This window comes from Halichondria panicea, chromosome 7 (assembly GCF_963675165.1).
Source record: "Halichondria panicea chromosome 7, odHalPani1.1, whole genome shotgun sequence".
Taxonomy (NCBI): domain Eukaryota; kingdom Metazoa; phylum Porifera; class Demospongiae; order Suberitida; family Halichondriidae; genus Halichondria; species Halichondria panicea.
Window position 1 is genome coordinate 462901 of NC_087383.1, and position 21749 is coordinate 484649.

Here is a 21749-nt window from a genome sequence, read left to right on the forward strand (position 1 = left end):
GTGAGAAGATCCCCTCCCTCAGTGCTGCATGCCGTTGATTCTTGCTTGGTCCTCCATGAATGGCATCAGAGAACTTGAATATTGTACATGTGAGAAGAGAAGAGAATAAAGTGAAAGTGAAAGTGAAAGTGGAGTACTTGCATGTATACTAGTCTAGACTAATTTCATGCAAGCACAAGCCAAGCTAATGGACCACAAGCTAATGGGACCACAAGCTTACTACTCTAGCAAACCCACAGACCATAAGACACTACCTACTTGTCTGTTTGGAAGATAACAATTAAGTGTAAGGGGTGCTGTTCATGCTCATACAGAGCCTGGATTTACACTGTTGTAGTTCGTATGTGCACGTGCATGCATGCATGCAGGCTATATTTATATAGTTGGTTCGTTCTATAATGATATAGTTAGACATTCCTATATACTAATAATTATACGTCCTCGACTATAACATAAACAACAGTATGCAAATGATACACGCAGATAATGAAAAAGAAAACTGTTTCTAGCTATACACATCATACATGCATGTATGTATTATACAGTCCCTCACTTGAGTGGATCAGAGATATCTCTGAGTGGATGCAGTCAACGTTGTCTGGCACAGTTATCATAGCTCGCAGTCAGTGGGTCTTCATGTGATCTTGGTTGTCATTTGGATTGAATCATGAAGACATCTGTATTAATATAACAACAACAATTGGTTATATCCCGGTTGCATGCAGAATACAGAACAATAATTACGTAACAAACGGCATAAATATTAATATTAATACTGATTTTTATAGGACAAAAAGTTGCAACTAAAACAAAAACATACAGTACTCACAGTTGCTTAGCTTTAGAGGCACCGCAGCGCCAGAGAGATACGCCTAACATACGCCGGCTTCATGGTGAGGCCGTAAGCCATGAGGTAGAAATCAGATGTACGCATGCGCATTAGATGCCACGTGCATATGGTAGCCCCCTCAGTGCCAGGCCAGCCCCACCCCTGTGCCCGAGATGTAATAATGTGGTGGATCTAGAGGATCAAGGAAAGTTATACACTCCAGCTTACTTTGGAATGTTGGTGAGACCCAATGCTAGATTTCTGTGTGTTTTCCATTTCTGTACTGTAGCCCATGACACAGCAACATAGGAGAGACACTTGTACTCATTAATTTTAGTCTTATGTTCCCCCGACCCCTCCCATTCCCTCACAGACCACTGGCTGTGCCCCCAGACTGGGCCCAGTGCCACTCCCCCAGCCCCTCCTTCCTCACCTACACAGCCTAGCAGAGAGCATGGACGTCACATGTGAGTGACCATGTTGTCATGTTGTTATGGAAATGCTGAGATTGGCTATAATATAGTAGCAATTTGCAGCATTGGAGTCCCTTCGTTTTTTAAACTAGAGTTCTGATGGTCGAATATCAATGATGAACAAGACCGTGGTATATACTTAGCACGCCACAAGTACTAACAACTAAAGTTATGGCCGTTCAATTTAATCCTACTTACTATCCACTCTTTCTGAGATGATGCAGACGGGAACTCGCTAGCACAGCAAGTTATTTATTGCTAAGGCACTGCGTGTGTATCCCCTTCCATGCATGGCACTATATCCTCTAATATATGGTAGATTAGTTTACTGCCCCCCAACAACCAACAGTATAAGCTACATTGTGTGTTTTGTACTCTTTACTTCTAGTACAAGCCTCCAACAACCAATGGTAAGCTACATTGTGTGTTTTGTATTATTCTGTCTCTTTACTGCTAGTACAAGCCCCCCAACAACCAATGGTAAGCTACATTGTGTGTTTTGTATTATTCTGTCTCTTTACTTCTAGTACAAGCCCCCCAACAACCAATGGTAAGCTATGTTGCATGTTTTGTATTATTCTGTCTCGATCTTTACTTCTAGTATAATCCCCCAGACAGTTGTCTGTTATACGAGGTATAAGTCGGCTGGTGTTTTTAGGCACTGTATGTAGGACATAATAATTATGTCAGACCTGCATCACATAATCAAGCTAGTGATGAGAAGGAAATAGATGCACAAACAGGTGCATGTGTACACGTAACCATGGTATGAGTCAAATAGTGCTGATACAATACATTCCCCCCCCCTCTACAGTCCTCCAACATCTCCGTGTGCTGCATGCTTGGCTGTTCACCGCTACTCTTTGCTAGGATGCCTCAGGCAAAGTGTTGCTCTCAGTAACGTCTTCTGGACAACCTCAGAACTAACTGATTTATCAATGACTAATTATGCTTATAATTATATTTATTATTAGTAGTAGATTGTAGATGCTCTGCTCCATCCAACTTCATAAAATCACCACTTTACATCTCTCCCCTTTATAATCCTTTCAGCTCTCTTCGTATAAGTGATAAAAGTATTTGCCAATTTGGCGATACCATGAGGTTGAAAATGGCCCCGAGGAAATGTTGGATTGAACACATCATTTGAAAGGAATATAATTATAAGCTTTCAGAAAATCATAAAATTTTGGACATTCGATCAACGGTACTTTAAGTTAATAGCCATTGAAATAAACTGCAACTCCCCCCCCCCCCGGCCTCAATTTAATTATTTTTCAGCTGCCATAACTTGAATTCCGTGGATCCAATTTCAACGATAATAACAAATTCTGAAAGCTTAGAAACACACCGTTCAAATAGTATCATCAAAATTCTTATTTGACCGATAAAAGTATTTGCCAATTTGGCAATACCATGAATAATAGCCCATGGTCCAAGGCCGAAAAATGACAAATTATGGCCCCGACGAAATTTTGGATTGAAACACATCATTTGAAAGGAAATTTTCTAAGCTTTTCGAAAAATCACAAAATTTTGGATATTCGATCAACAGTACTAAAGTTAATAGCTGTTGAAAATAATCCCCCCCCTCCAAATAATAATTATTTTTCAGCTGCCATAACTTGAATTCCGTGGATCCAATTTCAACGATAATATAATTTTCTGAAAACTTAGAAACACACCTTTCAAATGGTGTCATCAAATTTCTTATCATTATTTTAATCAAAATGTTAACATGTATGAAAAACTCTCGAAAATAGTGTCTATAAAAGTAAGGTCTATGTCCAATGTCTATGATACAATGTCTATTAGCTATGCTTCAACAGTCCATCTCTTTGCAGCAGGGTCCACAATAACACACGCCTGCATAATTATAATTATAGAGGGACCCGGAGTATATAAAACTGAACAAGACCACCCCCCCACACACACACACACCTGCTGAACGAACTTGTCCTGACAGGCCATGCGTATCCTCTCACAGGTGGCGGGGCTGTCCAGTCGATAGTAGCCATTCACTCCACTCTCTGCCCGTGCAGCTGTGATGGCCTCCCTCAGGGCAAATAACACACTGGCTGCCAGGAACAGTGGCGGCTCACCAACAGCCTGGTGGGGGGGGGGGGGGGCATGTTAGCAGAGCAGGGAGAGTATTATAACAAAACTCTATGGATAAATGGATACACAGTATCAACAGTTCCTGACAGTATAATTATACATGCAGTACAATGAGATGAACTGTGTGCAAATGTGCTGCTGTTTACAGTAAACACACTCAATCAATTACTCATAAGCACACATGTGCTGCTTCATTTCTATAAGAGCTTCCCCCTCACCTTGGATGAGAAGATAGCCTTGGGGTTGGGCGTCCTGTCTAACAGACTAACATTGAACACCACAGGTACATCAGACACAGAGGGTATCTTGTAGGTCCCCGGTCCAGTGGTGAAGGTAGTCCCTCGCTGGGTCCTCTGGTTCCCCTCCAGATACACACACTGCTCCAGGGTCACCAGACCAAGGCCCTGCGTGAACGCTCCCTCCACCTGGGGGAATGAAGAGGGTAGCTAGAAATACATTTTAGTCATGTGTACTGTCCTAATGAACTTTTGGTACTGTACATTATAATACTAAGTGATTTTTCCTCAACTCTATTGTACTGCCAATTAATACCTGTGTGTGTGTGTGTGTGTGTGTGTGTGTGTGTGTGTGTGTGTGTGTGTGTGTGTGTGTGTGTGTGTGTGTGTGTGTGTGTGTGTGTGTGTGTGTGTGTGTGTGTGTGTGTGTGTGTGTGTGTGTGTGTGTGTGTGTGTGTGTGTGTGTGTGTGTGTGTGTGTGTGTGTGTGTGTGTGTGTGTGTGTGTGTGTGTGTGTGTGTGTGTGTGTGTGTGTGTGTGTGTGTGTGTGTGTGTGTGTGTGTGTGTGTGTGTGTGTGTGTGTGTGTGTGTGTGTGTGTGTGTGTGTGTGTGTGTGTGTGTGTGTGTGTGTGTGTGTGTGTGTGTGTGTGTGTGTGTGTGTGTGTGTGTGTGTGTGTGTGTGTGTGTGTGTGTGTGTGTGTGTGCGTGCGCTAAGGACTTTAGCGTGCACGATGAATGCACTATGGTACATGTACACCATGCACATGTACCTGCCCGATATCGATGGCAGGATTGATGCTGTCCCCCACGTCCATGACAATGTCAGTCCTCAACACAGTGAAGTCTCCAGTCAGAGTGTCTACCTCCACCTCTGCTACAGCTGCTCCATACGAGAAGTAGGCATACAAATTACCACGCCCCTTCTCCCAGTCAAAGTCAAGCCCGGGGGTGGCGTAGAAACCTTGTACTGAGAGGCTGATACAACGGTGGTATGCACTCTGTACCCACTTCATCCACCCCCCCTCTGGGTCCTCGTCCATCACAGGCTTGAGGCGGGCCATAATCTGATCACAGCAATCCTAAGAAAGGGGGGCAAGGAGTTAGTAAATATGCAATAATCATATGAAAATCATCATTTTTGACCAAGAATAATTATTTTGCTGAAAACTATCACTACAAATAATCTAACCATAGCAACTCACCTTTACGGCCATGCCATACAAATCAGTAGACATGGAGGCAGCTGAGGGGCTAGAGTTAGGGACCGTGTCAGTGGAGGTCTCTGATACGAACACTGCCTCAGGGGAAACACCAAGGCAACGTGCACACACCTGGACACACACACATGCATGATAATGAGCTGTTGTGTACTGCACTGGTGTTTGTCAGCTTATATGCACCACTTAGATATCAGCTACTGTACGACTACCGTATAAGAGTTAGAACCTTCTTCTCTCCTGCCACACAGTATACACTCTATAATTATGCTGTGTATCATGCAAGGCAACATGCACGCACACATGTACTAATATATACAGTACATTGCAGTAGAGTGTACCTGCACCATCTTGGTATGCAGCCCTTGTCCCATCTCCATCCCTCCGTGGGTAAGGAGGACAGAGCCATCAGTGTACACGTGCAGGAGAGCACCACCCTGATTCAAGAATCCTATACCAAATGCTATCCCGTATTTGGTGGGTATCAGTGACACGCCCCTCTTAACCCAGCGATTGGTCCTGAGTACATAGAGCAATCGTTGATTAAAGCAATACTTAAGTATAAATCAATCCAGACTAAAGTTGACAGCAATCAGAATTAAATGTACACACTTAACCAAAGCACACACTGCCCACTCACTTGTTGAACTCAGCAGCTGCACTCTTCCTCTCTTCAAACACGGGCTTGAGTTGATCCCAACACCTCCTCACAGGGCACTGTGCCTGTACCTGCCCCCAGGGCGTGAAGTCACCATCACGATACATGTTAAGCTCCCTCACAGCCTCACTGGGCATGCTCAGTACGCTTGCCACATGGGACACCACTTGCTCCATGATTATCATCGCTTGAGGCGCACCAAAGCCACGGAATGCTGTGTTGGGAGCGATGTGCGTACGACAGGCCCTAGCAACTGCTCGGAAGTTAGGAATATTGTACGCATTTTCAGCGTGAGTTAGAGCTCTTTCCAGAATCTGTGGACATAGAAAACAATAATATTGAATTAATGTACTTGTTGAGTACATTGTTTTGTAACTATTTTGCCGTGTTACTATTATTAATTACTCACTGCAATTGAGAAGTCTTGCCCGTAGCCAGCATTGGAGTACAGCTGGAGGTCAAGAGAGGTCAATCTCCCGGCAGAGGTGAACCCAATCTGAGGCACCAAAGGTAGACACAAGGACAACGCAACAGCTAACTCCTCCTACCTTGTACTTAGCCAGGAATGGATGTCGTCCTCCCGACGTGATCATGTCTTCATTCCGACCCAGCATGATCCTCACTGGAACTTGGTATCTGAATGGGAACTCAGTCAACATGGTAATCAAACAATACCACCACCCCCTCACTTGTTAGCTGCCACAGCAACAGCAGTCGAGATATAAGTGGATCGCGTCTCTTTACCTCCGAAGCCACCTCCGATACGCTTCACCTTGGCAACGATCCGATTGTAGGGCACGTCCAAAGCCCTAGCTGCGGACTTCTGTGCAGCCTCAACTCCTTGCGTAGATGGTACAAGCTCCATCTCTCCATTCTCCCCTTTGGGTACAGCACGACAGCCGTGGGTCTCCAAGTAGAAGTGGTCTTGGCCGCCCACGCGCACCACCCCCTCTAAACACTGGTCCGAGTCAGAGAGGGCAGAGTCAACGTCACCTGATTCCAGCCTACGCACTGTTGGATAGTACGACTCCACAGCTATTGCATCCTGTGAGAATTAAGAACATCTTTCAACAGCCAATAACTTCAGTACCATGTCCAATGTCAAATTTTTTCTGATTTTCTGAAAGCTCAGCAAGAGACCTTTCAAATGATGTATTTAGATCCAATATTTGTTCGGGGCTATAATTTGTCATTTTTCGGCTTTGGATCATGGGCTATTATCCATATGGTATGGCCAAATTGGCAAATACTTTAATCTGAACTTTGATGGTACCATTTGAAAGGTATTTTTCTAAGCTCTCAGAAAATCAGAATATCGTTGATATTGGATTTACGAAATTCAAGTTGTGATAGCTGAAACAGTCCCCAAACCATTGATTAAACAAAGGGGGAGACTATCAGATCACTAAAGAATACACGTAGACCCACCCGCACACACCTCAATAGTGATGACGGAGGGGAGGTCTTGGTAGGTGACTGTGACTAGTTTAGCCGCTTGTTGGGCCTGGGGCTGACTCTCGGCAACTATTAGTCCAATCACTTGACCAATCAGATTCACCTTACCATCAGCAAACACCACCTCGTCCAACCACGGCCCTGTATGAGTCAGAGTGATGCTGTATAATAGGGTCATGTGATAGCCACACCCCCTTAAGAGGAGCTACAGAATATATTCCGTAGTAGTTTGGAAAAGCAAACCCAAAATAAATAAATATCAGTTTAATTGAAGCTACATTATTTGCCATGACAACCTATAGTACCTCTAGCGTTACTTCCTGGGACATCTGCCACACCCACATAACCTTTAACCCCCGGTAGCTTGACAGCTTCGCTCCAGTCGACGGTGATGTTAGCGTGAGGATGCGTGCTGAGGACGAGGCCAGCGTACAGCTCCCCCTCTGTGGGGGGGATGTCGTCCATGTACCTATACAGGGGGGATACATGTCGTCTAAGCTAAGTCGTCAGAAAGTAGCGCTTTGGTAACATAGCCAGCAGGGATACAGCTAGACCTCTGTAAGAGCTTGCATATTTTAGTTTTTAAAAGCAGGCAAAAATTAATGTGGTCAAAATCGATGGATTTTTACTTGATCTTTGACGATATCAATCCATATAGCCATATACAGTAGGACTACACAGCCCCACCCCCTCACAGCCTCTGCCCTCTCACCTTGCTTCCCCTGATGCCTGCTGTAGAGCGGAGAGATGCATCAATGGTCGCCCCACACTATCCTCTGGCAGCTGCTTGTCTGACACACTCTGAAACCCTTGACTACTCTGCACTGGGGGTCTCTCAAACAACCTGGGGGGTAGGTACAGCAGGTTGGTACGTTATAGTAATATCACAAATCTACACAGGGAGTGGAAACAAAGCAAATGCAACACGGACCTTGTGGCACTAATGAGATCCTGTGGCAGGGGCTCACTCCTCAAACGAGAGAGGACAGTGAGGTAGAACTTGTAGAAGAAGGAAGTAACAAGAGAACGTCTGTAGTCCGGCATGCCCCCAGGTACGTCAGGCGAGAGGGGCAGATCCTCCAGGAGTAGTGGACACACCCCCTCCAATGTAGACTCACACCATGGCCTGGAGAGGGATCGGAGGGTCAACAACATATAAATAAGCACAATATACAATACAATCAAACTAGTAACGTGTACTCACTTTCCAATCAGATAAGCCTGCGTCTTCTTGGCCACTGTAGTTATGTAACTCATACCTCCGTAACTAAGGCAACAGTCTTGGACTGTCCAATCAGAATCACCCGTTGGTGGTGCTAAGATGACTCTAAGACCAGCGTTGACGATGGCAATGTCATCCTCTCTCCTCCTAGCCTGCTTATAACTCAACACAAACTCATACTGCAAGGAAAAATGGGGGATACTGTATAACAGGACAATTTGGCGAGTATTATTGCTTTCTACTCTGTGTTCCAATGTATACATGTTTTTTATTTGGTTACAATGTAATAGTTATAATTTTATTTGGTGAATGAGCAATTTGAACGACTTGGATTTTTTAAAAATATCAAGCATGGCTACCACAGTACAGCAATGACATTGTGTCCACCGGAAAACACTTTAATTTGGCAATTTTAAATTTGGCGATTTTCGGTAAAATTCGCCAAATCGCTAAATTAAACGCTGGCCAAATGTTCTCGTTATACGGTAGTGGGAAACACTGCATCGGGATAGTGAAATAACGTGGGGGATATAATTATTGGAAACAAAGGAGAAAAGAAAGAAAGTTCCGGATAATGACAAACTTATACTACACGTGAGAGTGGGGCCAACACTATACTACCCTGTACAGTGATCACATGACCTACCTCTTTGGTGAAGGGGATAAGGATTGATAGTAGTATTTCCCCCGGCTTAATGGCTGTCTTCTTGTAGCCAGTGAAGAAGCTGGGATCCATCACTATCACCCTGGTAGCATCTGCTTGTAAAAATCAAAGGAGATCATTCCTAGCTAGTACAGTATAGTGTTACAAACATCATTAGCTTGATTACCTTTGGTTGCTATGGTGAGCTTCACTCCAGCTGCTAACAGAGTTGGATTGAGGTCTGAGATTGGACTAGCGTTGCAGATATTTCCCCCAATACCCTGAGGGGACGGAGGAGTGTTGAGTTATGGCAAGGGCGTATATAAAAAAGAGGGCATGCGACTCGATATCACCGAAATTCAAATGATACTCATAGATCTATTTTTTAGCAATACCGCAATACTTCGCCTCCACGATCAGTACAATGGACCATTGACCCTCGATCTATCACAGAGAGACAAAATGTTGTACAGAGAGATAAGTAAAGGAGAAACGCAAATGATAAAATTGTTCATGTTGGTATGTTCGATTCTGAATTTTTGATGCGTTCGTTCATGTTTTCTGTACGCAGAGGAAAGTTGGGCATGTCTGTTTAACGGGATCAAGGAGAACGTCGAAGTACGTTCTTTCGAATGTGCCTCCCCAGAAGCCGTTAGCTACTATATCTTGGAGGTAGGGCCGCTCTCAGACCCTATAGCTTCTATACTTCCATGGTGGTGATGCTCAGTTCTGAAGTAGAGTATACATAATTATACTGACTATTCAACTATTACTTGACTTGTTATACAGTAATAGTTACTCTTATCTATTTATGGCATATCTGGTATTCCATAAATATCATTTGAATTTCGGTGAGTACGTTGGATAGATGCTGAGTTGCATGCCCTCTCCCGCCTTTGGCAGTCGATATGCCCTTGGACGAGATATAGAATATTAGGGATGGGGGTACTAACCGACACATTCCTGATCTGTTGTCCTGCAAACCACCGCAGCATCTCCAGGAGAGCAGAGAATGTCCTCGTCTTGTGCTCTGTATATACCGTATAGTGGGTATATTTCGAGGGTATAAACTTTTGCGGGATGATCATTAGATAGGTTTTTGCAAATTTAATTAGCAGCATTTTTGCAACATGCATATAAATGTTCACGGTACATACTTAATCAGCTAACATTTATACCCTCGAAATATACCCGCTATACGATATAATACTATAATTATAATCAGGAGCCCATAAATAGAGAGAAGGAGCGGCTAACTCCGCGCGGCCCGGGATCACCGCATTGCCATCATGATGTAATTATATGGAGAGTGAATGGTTTTTACACTAAGTGGCTGAATCCCTACACGTGTCTACACAATACATAGCTATGGTTTGCAAGCGTTTTTCCTTTGATCTTTGTACTACAATACATCGCTATGGTTTGCAAGCAATTAGTGGCTTTCCAAATACGGTTTCACGTGGTGAAAAACATTTGCAAGCGTTTTTCCTTTGATCTTTGTACTACAATACATCGCTATGGTTTGCAAGCAATTAGTGGCTTTCCAAATACGGTTTCACGTGGTGAAAAACATTTGCAAGGTGATTCTATTGAACTATTAATCTGAACACCATGTGTGCAGACCTTATTAGCAGAACATCACAAAGATGTCACTTTAACAGCAATACAATCAATGTCCCCCCCTCTACCCAACCTGGCAGAGACTCCACTAGATACTTGAGTTGTTCCTCCAGTCGGGTGAGTGTCACAGATGCTCCCACTGTCAGTCCCTCCTCAGTGACCGCCATCTTGTTGAGCTCAGGCACTTGAGAGCAGCTGATGAGAGTATCGTAGAAGGCCCCCTTAAACTTGACTTCCACACCTGTGTATGTGTGCATGGGGCATGCAGTGAGTATATGCATGTGTGCATGCATGCATGGGACAGTGTGCATGCATGCATGGGGACAGAAACAGGAGAATGAAAGGAGTAAACATACACTGCTACAAACCTTGAATAGCACAACATCTTGGTCATTATAATATAATATATACACACACTGGTACGTATTGCAGCCAGTATGTAAAGTATGCAAGCAGTATAAGCTTGCTGATGCCATTTGTAATAAAAGGCAAGTTTTGTGAGATTACACAGTCTTCTTGACAACTACTCACCTATCTCTGTGTTTCCAATGACCAACTTGCTCTGAGGGAACTTTGCTCTCAACACCAGCAACTGGTCCAGGGTCAGAGGTCGATACCATGACACCCTCGGCCCCTTGATAGCCAATGGGATGAGAGGCTCCGTCCTGAGTGCCGGGGGAAAAGTGGGCTCCTGGGTGGGGTCAAGAGGTCGAAACTTGGAAGCATCAAAGAGGACAGAAGGACCTTTGATCGTCTTAATTCCATCAGAGCTTTTGACATCCATACAGCATTTGGTAGCACCGCCACAGCAGCCAGTCTGTGGGGGGCATTGTGTGTGTGGGGTCAGTATGTGGGGGGTATTGTGTCTGTGTGGGGGGTCACAGTTGAAGCTCACCTGTGAGAAGGTTTTGAATCCCTCGAGGATGGGCCTGTACCCAGTACACCTGCACAGATTGCCTGAGGGAGGACACACACACACTAGAGATACACAGAGGTGACTTTGTACACGTACGTACCTTCGAATGCTCCCTCAATCTGCTTCTCTGAGGGGGCGTGGCTATTCCTGAGGAGAGTGTACATGGACATGACAAAGCCAGGGGTGCAGAAGCCACACTGTGACCCGTGGGCACGTGCTATACGCTCCTGCATGGGAGGAAGGGGAGAGAGGGGAACATGTTGGGATATAATTATTGTGGTTGGAAGTATACATGTAGAAGTAATATAATTTATCTGATTTTTACAATAACAGTGAATATGTACTTGGACAGGATGAAGGAGACCGCGGGAGCTACCAATCCCCTCCACCGTGGTGACTGCCATACCATCCACAGAACAGAGGGGGGCAAGACAAGCGTTGACGGCAGCATGTGTAACCACGCCCTCTTGATACCAGGAGAGCATCACCGTACAGGCACCACATCCACCCTCTCCACACCCAAGCTTAGTACCTGTTAGGCGGACTAGAGGGACGTTAAGGAACGTCCCTCACGCAGTATTACACATATATAAAATGTCAATTTTGCATGGACAGAGAGGTTACGGCTACATTTGCTATATTAGAGGATACGCTGAGTCCTTAGGAAGTACAGTAGAGTAGTCTCTGGGTCCGGGCTCTCCACAACAACCTGCACACATGTATAGACTATCAATATTAATTTAAGCATGCATACACTTCACCTTCCCTCCATTCACATAGAAGGAAATGCTTTCCTTGGCTCCCTCTAACTCAGCCATGCTTAATATAGTGTAGATCTTCAAGCTAGCTATACTACAACTGTTTGCATAGACCTTGCAAAATACTAATTGTATTTATTACCACAAAACCACAGTTGCTATGTAGTCCTATAAGCAAGATGCTTCTTACCACAAAACCACAGTTGCTATTTAGTCCTGTAAGCAATGATGGCTTCTAGAAGTTATAGTTGTATAACATTATTATTATAATAAATTATATGTAGAAGCTCAGGGCTGGTGTTAATCTTGTGTATATATGCAATGATTTTAATTGACACAAAACATTTAATCAAAATGTTAACATGTATGAAAAACTCTCGAAAATAGTGTCTATAAAAGTAAGGTCTACATGTATGTCCAATGTCTATGATACAATGTCTATTAGCTATGCTTCAACAGTCCATCTCTTTGCAGCAGGGTCCACAATAACACACATCTGCATAATTATAATCAGTATATAAAGAGGGACCCGGAGTATATAAAACTGAACAAGACCACACACACACACACACACACACACACCTGCTGAACGAACTTGTCCTGACAGGCCATGCGTATCCTCTCACAGGTGGCGGGGCTGTCCAGTCGATAGTAGCCACTCACTCCACTCTCTGCCCGTGCAGCTGTGACAGCCTCCCTCAGGGCAAACAACACACTGGCTGCCAGGAACAGTGGAGGCTCACCAACAGCCTGGAGGGTAGGGGGGTGGGGCATGTTAGCAGAGCAGGGAGAGTATTATAACAAAACTCTATGGATAAATGGATACACAGTATCAAGAGTTCCTGACAGTATAATTATGTACATGCAGCACAATGAGATGAACTGTGTACATATGTACTGCTGTTTACAGTAAACACCCACTCAATCAATTACTCATAAGCACACATGTGCTGCTTCACTTCTATAAGAGCTTCCCCCTCACCTTGGATGAGAAGATAGCCTTGGGGTTGGGCGCCCTGTCTAACAGACTAACATTGAACACCACGGGCACATCAGACACAGAGGGTATCTTGTAGGTCCCTGGTCCAGTGGTGAAGGTAGTCCCTCGCTGGGTCCTCTGGTTCCCCTCCAGATACACACACTGCTCCAGGGTCACCAGACCAAGGCCCTGCGTGAACGCTCCCTCCACCTGAGGGAAGGAAGAGGGTAGTTAGAACTATACAGCTATGTGTACATGATTTTGTCTCCAACTCTACTATTACTCCATTGTACATGTATATATATACACATACATAAACACTATTCACTATTTATATAGCGCTACATTTTCGAGGGGTTTAATTTTCGCGGATTTCATGGGTTAGCAATCATACACGTACACGAAAATTAAGTCTACGAAAATTTTTCTTCAATTAGAATTACCTGCTATAATGTGCAAAGATTTAAAGGCGTGGCTTCCGGTAAGCAGTCATTCCGCGAATATTGCATGTGAACGAAATGCTTTTAGCGGCCAATCCATGAAATATAAGTGCCTCGAAAATTTCGCGCTATACGGTATTACATGTATAAAATGTACCTGCCCGATATCGATGGCAGGGTTGATGCTATCCCCCACGTCCATGACAATGTCAGTCCTCAACACAGTGAAGTCTCCAGTCAGAGTGTCCACCTCCACCTCAGCTACAGCTGCTCCATACGAGAAGTAGGCGTACAAATTACCACGCCCCTTCTCCCAGTCAAAGTCAAGCCCGGGGGTGGCGTAGAAACCTTGTACTGAGAGGTTGATACGACGATGGTATGCACTCTGTACCCACTTCGCCCACCCCCCCTCTGGGTCCTCGTCCATCACAGGCTTGAGGCGGGCCATAATCTGATCACAGCAATCCTAAGAGAGGGGTCAGTAAAAATACATTTAAATCAATATAAAGCAATAATTATATGAAAATCATCATTTTTGAACGGAGGAATAATTATTTTACTGAAAGCTATCACTACAAATAATCTAACCATAGCAACTCACCTTTACGGCCATGCCATACAAGTCAGTAGACATGGAGGCAGCTGATGGGCTGGAGTTAGGGACCGTGTCAGTGGAGGTCTCTGATACGAACACTGCCTCAGGGGGAACACCAAGGCAACGTGCACACACCTGGACACACACACACATGGACACACACACACATGATAACGAAGTGTTGATGTACTGCACTGGTGTTTGCCAGCTTGTACTAATGTGATATGAGACTGTACGGGAGTTAAATGCTCCTTCTCTTTATGTGCTCCTTGCAAGGCAACACGCACGCACGCACGCACGCACGCACACACACACACACACACACACACACACACACACATGTACTAATATATACAGTACATTGCAGTAGAGTGTACCTGCACCATCTTGGTATGCAGCCCTTGTCCCATCTCCATCCCTCCGTGGGTGAGGAGGACAGAGCCATCAGTGTACACGTGCAGGAGAGCACCACCCTGATTCAGGAACGCTATACCAAACGATATTCCAAACTTGGTGGGAACCAGTGACACGCCCCTCTTAACCCAGCGATTGGTCCTGAGCACACAGAGCAATCGTTGATTAAAGCAAATACTAATTGCAACACAAATCACAGGCCTAACCCTAACCGCTACCAAAATGGCTGAAATGTGGGGAAAACGTAAGGCTATAATATAATTATAGGCTTTGCAAGACTAGCGGAGATCAGCAGATTAAATTAGTACACACTGCCCACTCACTGTACATGGTTACTTACACACACTGCCCACTCACTGTACATGGTTACTTACACACACTGCCCACTCACTTGTTGAACTCAGCAGCTGCACTCTTCCTCTCTTCAAACACGGGCTTGAGTTGATCCCAACACCTCCTCACAGGGCACTGTGCTTGTACCTGCCCCCAGGGCGTGAGGTCACCATCACGATACATGTTCAGCTCCCTCACAGCCTCACTGGGCATGCTCAGTACGCTTGCCACATGGGACACCACTTGCTCCATGATTATCATCCCCTGAGGCCCTCCAAAGCCACGGAATGCTGTGTTGGGAGCAATGTGCGTACGACAGGCCCTAGCAACCGCTCGGAAGTTGGGAATATTATACGTGTTGTCAGAATGAGTTAGAGCTCTTTCCAAAACCTGTAGCAGAGAAAATCAGCAAATAATTGGACAATTCCATGTAATTAGCATAATAATAATAATTGTGTTTTATTATTATTATTCACTGCTATTGAGAGGTCTTGTCCGTAGCCGGCATTGGAGTACAGCTGGAGGTCAAGAGAGGTCAATCTCCCAGCAGAGGTGAACCCAACCTGAGGCACCAAAGGTAGACACAAGGACAACGCAACAGCTAACTCCTCCTACCTTGTACTTAGCCAGGAATGGATGTCGTCCTCCCGACGTGATCATGTCTTCATTCCGATCCAGCATGATCCTCACTGGAACTTGGTATCTGAATGGGAACTCAGTCAACATGATAATCAAACAATACCACCACCCCCTCACTTGTTAGCTGCCACGGCAACAGCGGTCGATAGATAAGTGGATCGCGTCTCTTTACCTCCGAAGCCACCTCCGATACGCTTCACCTTGGCAACGACCCGATTGTAGGGCACGTCCAAAGCCCTAGCAGCGCACTTCTGTGTAGCCTCAACTCCTTGCGTAGACGATACAATCTCCATCTCTCCATTCTCCCCTTTGGGTACAGCACGACAGCCTTGAGTCTCCAAGTAGAAGTGGTCCTGGCCCCCCACGCGCACCACCCCCTCTAAACATTGGTCCGAGTCAGAGAGGGCGGAGTCAACGTTACCTGATTCCAGCCTACGCACTGTTGGATAGTACGACTCCACAGCTATTGCATCCTGTGAGAATTAAGAACATCTTTCAACAGCCAATAACTTCAGTACCGTTGATCCAATGTCAAAAATTTTCTGATTTTCTGAAAGCTCAGAAAGAGACCTTTCAAATGATATATTTAGATCCAATATTTGTTTGGGGCCATAATTTGTCATTTTTCGGCTTTGGACCATGGTATTGCCAAATTGCCAAATACTTTTATCGTTTAAATAAGAAATTTGATGATGCCATTTGAAAGGTGTGTTTCTAAGTTTTCAGAAAATTATATTATCGTTGAAATTGGATCCACGGAATTCAAGTTATGGCAGCTGAAAAATAATTATTATTTGGAGGGGGGAGGGTTATTTCAACAGCCATTAACTTTAGTGCCGTTGATCGAATATCAAAAATTTTGTGATTTTCGGAAAGCTTAGAAAATGTCCTTTCAAATGATGTGTTTCAATCCAAAAGTTCGTCGGGGCCATAATTTGTCATTTTTCGGCTTTGGACCATGGGCTATATTCATGGTATTGCCAAATTGCCAAATACTTTTATCGTTTAAATAAGAAATTTGATGACGCCATTTGAAAGGTCTCTTTCTAAGTTTTCAGAAAATTATATTATCGTTGAAATTGGATCCACGGAATTCAAGTTATGGCAGCTGAAAAATAATTAAATTGAGGGGGGGGGGGGGAGTTGCAGTTTATTTCAATGGCTATTAACTTAAAGTACCGTTGATCGAATGTCCAAAATTTTATGATTTTCTGAAAGCTTATAATTATATTCCTTTCAAATGATGTGTTCAATCCAACATTTCCTCGGGGCCATTTTCAGCCTCATGGTATCGCCAAATTGGCAAATACTTTTATCACTTAATATAATAAAATCGAAGTGAAAGGATTATATTATACTATTTACTATCCATGGTACGGCCAAATTGGCAAATACTTTTATCTCTCAGATATGAACTTTGATGGCACCACTTGAAAGGTCTCTGCATAAGCTTTCAGAAAATCAGAAAAACATTGATATTGGATCCACGGAATTCAAGTTATGGCAGCTGAAAGAGTCCTTAAACCATTATTAAACGGAGGGCTGGGGGTGTAGTTAAACATCTTTTAACAGCCATAATTTTAGTACTGTTGATCCAATATCACCACACACACACCTACCTCGATGGTGATGACGGAGGGGAGGTCTTGGTACGTGACGATCACCAGTTTACACGCTCGTTGGGCCAGAGGCTGACTCTCGGCAACTATTAGTCCAATCACTTGACCAATCAGATTCACCTTACCATCGGCAAACACCACCTCGTCCAACCACGGGCCTGAATAATTCAGAGTGACAGGGTCATGTTATAGCCACACCCCCCTAGCAGCTGCTAATCTAGAAAAGAAAACCAAAAATTATGGGAAATTATTAAATAATATCAGAATCAATGAATCCTCACCCCAACAAACAAATAAGACCCTATATATAGTCACACATACCTGTAGCGTTACTTCCTGGAACATCTGCCACACCCACATAACCTTTGACCCCTGGAAGTTTGACGGCTTCGCTCCAGTTGACGGTGATGTTAGCGTGAGGATGCGTGCTGAGGACGAGGCCAGCGTACAGCTCCCCCTCTGTGGGGGGGATGTCGTCCATGTACCTATGCAGGGGGGATGCATATTTAAACAGTAGACAAAATTTGATGGATTTTACCCGATCTTTGATGACACCAATAGGACTACACAGCCCCACCCCCTCATAATCTCCGCCCCCTCACCTTGCCTCCCCTGATGCCTGCTGTAGAGCGGAGAGATGCATCAATGGTCGCCCCACACTATCCTCTGGCAGCTGCTTGTCTGACACACTCTGAAACCCTTGACTACTCTGCACTGGGGGTCTCTCAAACAACCTGGGGGGTATAGTACAACCAGGTGGACGAGTAATATCACAGTTGAAAGGACCAGCCTATACACAGAGAGTAGAAATAGGGTAGAAACAGAGCTCTAAATTGCCTTAGGTGATCTACACAGACGTGGAAACAGTGTGTTCGTATTGGTTTCCCCGAGGCCCTCAAATAACTACGTCTATTAAAACCGTAACAAACGTTCCTGGTAATGATGAGGCTAACCTAGCAACAATACACACCATGGACCACTGACCTCGTGGCACTAACGAGATCCTGTGGCAGGGGCTCACTCCTCAAACGAGAGAGGACGGTGAGATAGAACTTGTAGAAGAAGGATGTGACAAGAGAGCGCCTGTAGTCCGGCATGCCCCCAGGTACGTCAGGGGAGAGGGGCAGGTCCTCCAGGAGTAGTGGACACACCCCCTCCAGTGTAGACTCACACCATGGCCTGGTGATTAATGAAATAATTTAACGCAATACCGTATAGTGCGAAATTTTCGAGGCACTTATATTTCATGGATTGGCCTCTAAAAGCTATTTCGTTGCACAATGTTCGCGGAATGACTGCTTACCGGAAGCCACGCCTTTAAATCTTTGCATGTTATAGCAGGTAATTCTAATTAAAAAACAATTTTCATGGACTTAATTTTCGTGTAGGATTCTAACCCACGAAATCCGCAAAAATTAAGCCCCTCTAAAATTTTGCACTATATGGTATTATACTAAACACAAGTATCTCTATTACTGTTGTATGTGTGTACTCACTTTCCAATCAGATAAGCCTGTGTCTTCTTGGCCACTGTAGTTATGTAACTCATCCCTCCATAACTAAGGCAACAGTCTTGGACTGTCCAATCGGAATCACCCGCTGGTGGTGCTAAGACGACTCTAAGACCAGCGTTGACGATGGCAATGTCATCCTCTCTCCTCCTAGCCTGCTTGTAACTCAGCACAAACTCATACTGCAAGGAAAAAATGGGGGATAGTGACAAACTCAGTACATGGTAGTGATTCGTGCATGCATGTCAGACCTCCCCTGCCCTTCACTACCATGTACAGTGATCACATGACCTACCTCTTTCGTGAAGGGGATAAGGATTGATAGTAGTATTTCCCCCGGCTTAACGGCTGTCTTCTTGTAGCCAGTGAAGAAGCTAGGATCCATCACTATCACCCGGTTACTGTCTGTAGAGATCAGAGGAGATCTTTGCTAGTGCAATAGGTATAGTTTTAGTTTAGAAAGGGTTTTCTATATACCTGCACGTATAACAAGAAAATTTGGCAGGTATAATATCTGGCGAATGAGCCATTTAAACCGACTTATTAATTTAACATCCGTGGCAATACAGCAATGACATTGTGTTCACAGGAAAACTTTAATTTGGCGGTCTTCGGTTCAAATTTCCCAAATTTTGGTAACATCACTACCTTTGGTTGCTATGGTTAGCTTCACTCCGGCCGCTAACAGAGTTGGATTGAGGTCTGAGATTGGACTAGCGTTGCAGATATTTCCACCAATACCCTGAGGGGACAGAGGAGTATTGAGTTACAGGATATAGAGTACCGTATAGCCGGTTATTTTCTTACGTAGGATATTTTCCTTTTCGAGCATTGATACAAAAATTATAAACTGCGAAATTATTATGTGCAATAGGTTTTACGTCACTATTCTCAGCTGTACAAATATTTAGAATCCGAAATATGTAATTGGGTAGTTCATACGATATTAGGGAGAGGTACTGACCGACACATTCCTGATCTGTTGTCCTGCAAACCACCGCAGCATCTCCAGGAGAGCAGAGAATGTCCTCGTCTTGTTCTCTGTATAATATAATCTAAACACACCATTGGAAAGGTAATTCTGAAATTGGACAATCTGAACACAAATTACGTTAGCACAGATAGAATGCATGTGTGCGGACGTTAGCATTAATTAGTAGAACATCACAAAAATGCCACTTCATATAATCAAACCTGGTAGAGACTCCACTAGATGCTTAAGCTGTTCCTCCAGTCGGGTGAGTGTCACAGATGCTCCCACTGTCAGTCCCTCGTCAGTGACCGCCATCTTGTTGAGCTCAGGTACTTGAGAGCAGCTGATGAGAGTATCGTAGAAGGCCCCCTTAAACTTGACTTCCACGCCTGTGTATGTGTAGGGCAGTGGGTATGCGGCAGAAACAGGAGAATACACACAAACACAACATGAGCTACTGCAAATCAAATCATTGTCATTACTGTTAGTCTGTAGCAAGTATATAAAGTATACAGTAGGAATCAAATATCGCATAGTAAGAACGTTATTATAATACACTTGCTAATACAGTACCTCACAGTCTCCTTGACAACCACTCACCTATCTCCGTGTTTCCAATGACCAACTTGCTCTGAGGGAACCTTGCTCTCAACACCAGCAACTGGTCCAGGGTCAAAGGTCGATACCATGACACCCTCGGCCCCTTGATAGCCAATGGGATGAGAGGCTCCGTCCTGAGTGCTGGGGGAAAGGTGGGTTCCTGGGTGGGGTCAAGAGGTCGAAACTTGGAAGCATCAAAGAGGACAGAAGGACCTTTGATCGTCTTAATTCCATCAGAGCTTTCGACATCCATACAGCATTTGGTAGCACCGCCACAGCAGCCAGTCTGTGGGGGGCATTGTGTGTGTGGGGTCATTATGTGGGGGTATGGTGTGTAGGGGGGGGGTCACAGGTGAAGCTCACCTGTGAGAAGGTTTTGAATCCCTCTAGGATGGGCCTGTACCCAGTACACCTGCACAGATTGCCTGAGGGGACACACACACACACACTAGAGATACAGAGGTGACATTGTACACGTACGTACCTTCGAATGCTCCCTCAATCTGCTTCTCTGAGGGGGCGTGGCTGTTCCTGAGGAGAGTGTACATGGACATGACAAAACCGGGGGTGCAGAAGCCACACTGTGATCCGTGGGCACGCGCTATACGCTCCTGCATGGGAGGAGAGGGGGAACATGTTGTGAGATATCGTAGTTGGAAGTAATAATTTCATCTGATATCTATGAGGAAAGTGAGAAGTCTTTGAAAAGAATCAAAAGACTGCAAAACTGTTAGCAGGAAGGAATTAAGCGAATGACTTTGTATCGTATATGATCACCTGAACAGGATGAAGGAGACCGCGGGAGCTACCAATCCCCTCCACTGTGGTGACCGCCATACCATCGACAGAACAGAGGGGGGCAAGACAAGCGTTGACGGCAGCATGTGTAACCACGCCCTCTTGATACCAGGAGAGCATCACCGTACAGGCACCACATCCACCCTCTCCACACCCAAGCTTAGTACCTGTTAGGCGGACTAGAGGGACGGGGCGCTAAGGAAAGTACTCGGGCAATATACGCATACGCGGGTAATTTTTGTTGGTACACATTTTTGTATGAACTACATTTTAGTACAGCTCAGGATAGTGACGTTGAGTATGCTGTAGAATAATTTCGTAGTTTTAATTTTCGTATGATGCTCCTCAATACGAAATATACAATACAACATTTTGCATGAAAGAGGTTTACGAGGATACGCTGCGTTCTTAGGAAGTACAATAGAGTGGTCTCCGGGTCCGGGCTCTCCACAACAACCTGCACACACGGTGTATATAAAATTATCATATTTATTTATAGTGATTAATTAATTAATGTGTATCCAGGATGCAATGCAGTTTAGCTAGCAGTATACTAGCATGCATACTTCACACCTTTCCTCCATTCACATAGAAGGAAATGCTTTCTTTGGCTCCCTCTAACTCAGCCATGATGCTCGCGATGGTTCATGTATTAATTAATATTACGGAAGTGGGTATCCATGCATCCTTAGCCCCGCCTCCTT

General features: G+C 44.5%; 2 protein-coding genes and 2 long non-coding RNA genes across 6 annotated transcripts; 1 reads left to right on the plus strand and 3 right to left on the minus strand.

The window, feature by feature from the left end:
• LOC135338345 (uncharacterized) lies at positions 1-900 on the minus strand. Its single transcript, XR_010395489.1, has 3 exons — positions 830-900; positions 554-677; positions 1-73 (listed from the first exon to the last, which is right to left on the minus strand). It is a non-coding gene; the product is annotated as an uncharacterized LOC135338345 (long non-coding RNA).
• Positions 901-964: 64 nt separating this feature from the next.
• Positions 965-2402, plus strand: LOC135339088 (uncharacterized). Of its 2 annotated transcripts, XR_010395840.1 has the most exons (3): positions 965-1069; positions 1203-2045; positions 2117-2402. It is a non-coding gene; the product is annotated as an uncharacterized LOC135339088 (long non-coding RNA). The 2 variants fall into 2 exon arrangements; XR_010395839.1 differs by having other exon boundaries at positions 1203-2402.
• Positions 2403-3011: 609 nt separating this feature from the next.
• LOC135338039 (xanthine dehydrogenase/oxidase-like) lies at positions 3012-12307 on the minus strand. The gene is made up of 25 exons (XM_064534051.1): positions 12148-12307; positions 12038-12095; positions 11731-11930; positions 11487-11613; positions 11366-11427; positions 11002-11287; positions 10544-10711; positions 9804-9880; positions 9038-9131; positions 8854-8963; positions 8190-8386; positions 7917-8111; positions 7698-7829; positions 7291-7454; positions 6969-7126; positions 6220-6575; positions 6079-6166; positions 5940-6026; positions 5513-5844; positions 5214-5391; positions 4858-4986; positions 4426-4734; positions 3639-3845; positions 3244-3411; positions 3012-3168 (listed from the first exon to the last, which is right to left on the minus strand). The coding sequence occupies exons 1-25, from the start codon at positions 12202-12204 to the stop codon at positions 3118-3120; spliced, it is 3990 nt and encodes a 1329-aa protein (XP_064390121.1). The 5' UTR covers positions 12205-12307; the 3' UTR covers positions 3012-3117.
• Positions 12308-12432: 125 nt separating this feature from the next.
• On the minus strand, positions 12433-21744 carry LOC135338038 (xanthine dehydrogenase/oxidase-like). Of its 2 annotated transcripts, none has more exons than XM_064534049.1 (25): positions 21619-21744; positions 21445-21502; positions 21025-21224; positions 20732-20858; positions 20611-20672; positions 20248-20533; positions 19869-20036; positions 19639-19715; positions 19323-19416; positions 18970-19079; positions 18660-18856; positions 18148-18342; positions 17766-17897; positions 17485-17648; positions 17164-17321; positions 15662-16017; positions 15521-15608; positions 15382-15468; positions 14964-15295; positions 14536-14713; positions 14165-14293; positions 13721-14029; positions 13127-13333; positions 12727-12894; positions 12433-12640 (listed from the first exon to the last, which is right to left on the minus strand). In XM_064534049.1, the coding sequence occupies exons 1-25, from the start codon at positions 21673-21675 to the stop codon at positions 12590-12592; spliced, it is 3990 nt and encodes a 1329-aa protein (XP_064390119.1). In that variant the 5' UTR covers positions 21676-21744; the 3' UTR covers positions 12433-12589. The 2 variants fall into 2 exon arrangements, with proteins under 2 accessions (XP_064390119.1, XP_064390120.1); XM_064534050.1 differs by having other exon boundaries at positions 21612-21697.
• Between the last annotated feature and the right edge of the window lie 5 nt (positions 21745-21749).